At 34.6% G+C, this 731-nt stretch overlaps 1 protein-coding gene across 1 annotated transcript in view; it reads right to left on the bottom strand.

Moving 5' to 3' along the window:
* The window catches only part of LOC102680713 (insulin-like growth factor-binding protein complex acid labile subunit), a 13,254-nt gene that overhangs the window by 6,407 nt on the left and 6,116 nt on the right, over positions 1-731 (bottom strand). Inside the window, exon 3 of the mRNA XM_006618732.2 lies at positions 368-501. Coding sequence (XP_006618795.1) covers positions 368-501 — 134 coding nt within the window. The remainder of the gene's footprint in view (positions 1-367; positions 502-731) is intronic.

Raw genomic sequence — 731 nt, forward strand, 5'->3', positions numbered from 1 at the left:
AATATTTTATTTTAATTTTTCTTCTATTATTTATTTTCTTATTAATTATTATTTTTCTTTCTCTATTAAAAAAAGAAGAAGAAGAAGAAAAAGTGGAGAGAAAAAAAAAAAAGAAAATGATTCTTAAAAATTGTATATAATCTCAAATATGTGACTAGATCGCAAGCTTAATTGTTCTCTCCTTTGCATATAATACGCGTGCACGTTTGCTTAATCATTCGGCCGAGTCCAAGGAGCTTGGTTCTTTGCATCAACGATGAATAGAGCCAATTAAGAGCCACTGTCGGAATTGTAAACAGGATGTCCGATACATTCTAGGAGGTTCGTGAATGGACGTAAATTTTCGGTAATCAAGAAAGTGTCGTACCGTAAGGTTCGATTCAGGCTTTGTAAATGATTGCGGCCAACGTGTAAGTGCTTCACTAACGGTGGTAACGAGCCTGGCACCATTTCTGAAATTGCATTTCCGGCCAGAAGAAGATGTTGTAATGTCGGATTGTACTGAAAATCATAGGTAAAAAAAATTTTGAAAATACACATATTAGAAGGATTTAATTATATAGATTTTTTTTTATTCGTATATATTATTTCGTATAAAATAAATTTATCGCTTGGTTTATATAGAAAACAGTGCGTGAGAACGAGCGAGCGAGTGAGCGAACGAGCAAAAGAGAGATAGCGAGAGAGAGAGAGAGAGAGAGAGAGAGAGAGAGAGAGAGAGAGAGAGAGAG

The sequence above is a fragment of the Apis dorsata genome, unplaced genomic scaffold (assembly GCF_000469605.1).
Source record: "Apis dorsata unplaced genomic scaffold, Apis dorsata 1.3 scaffold_371, whole genome shotgun sequence".
In the NCBI taxonomy this organism is placed as follows: domain Eukaryota; kingdom Metazoa; phylum Arthropoda; class Insecta; order Hymenoptera; family Apidae; genus Apis; species Apis dorsata.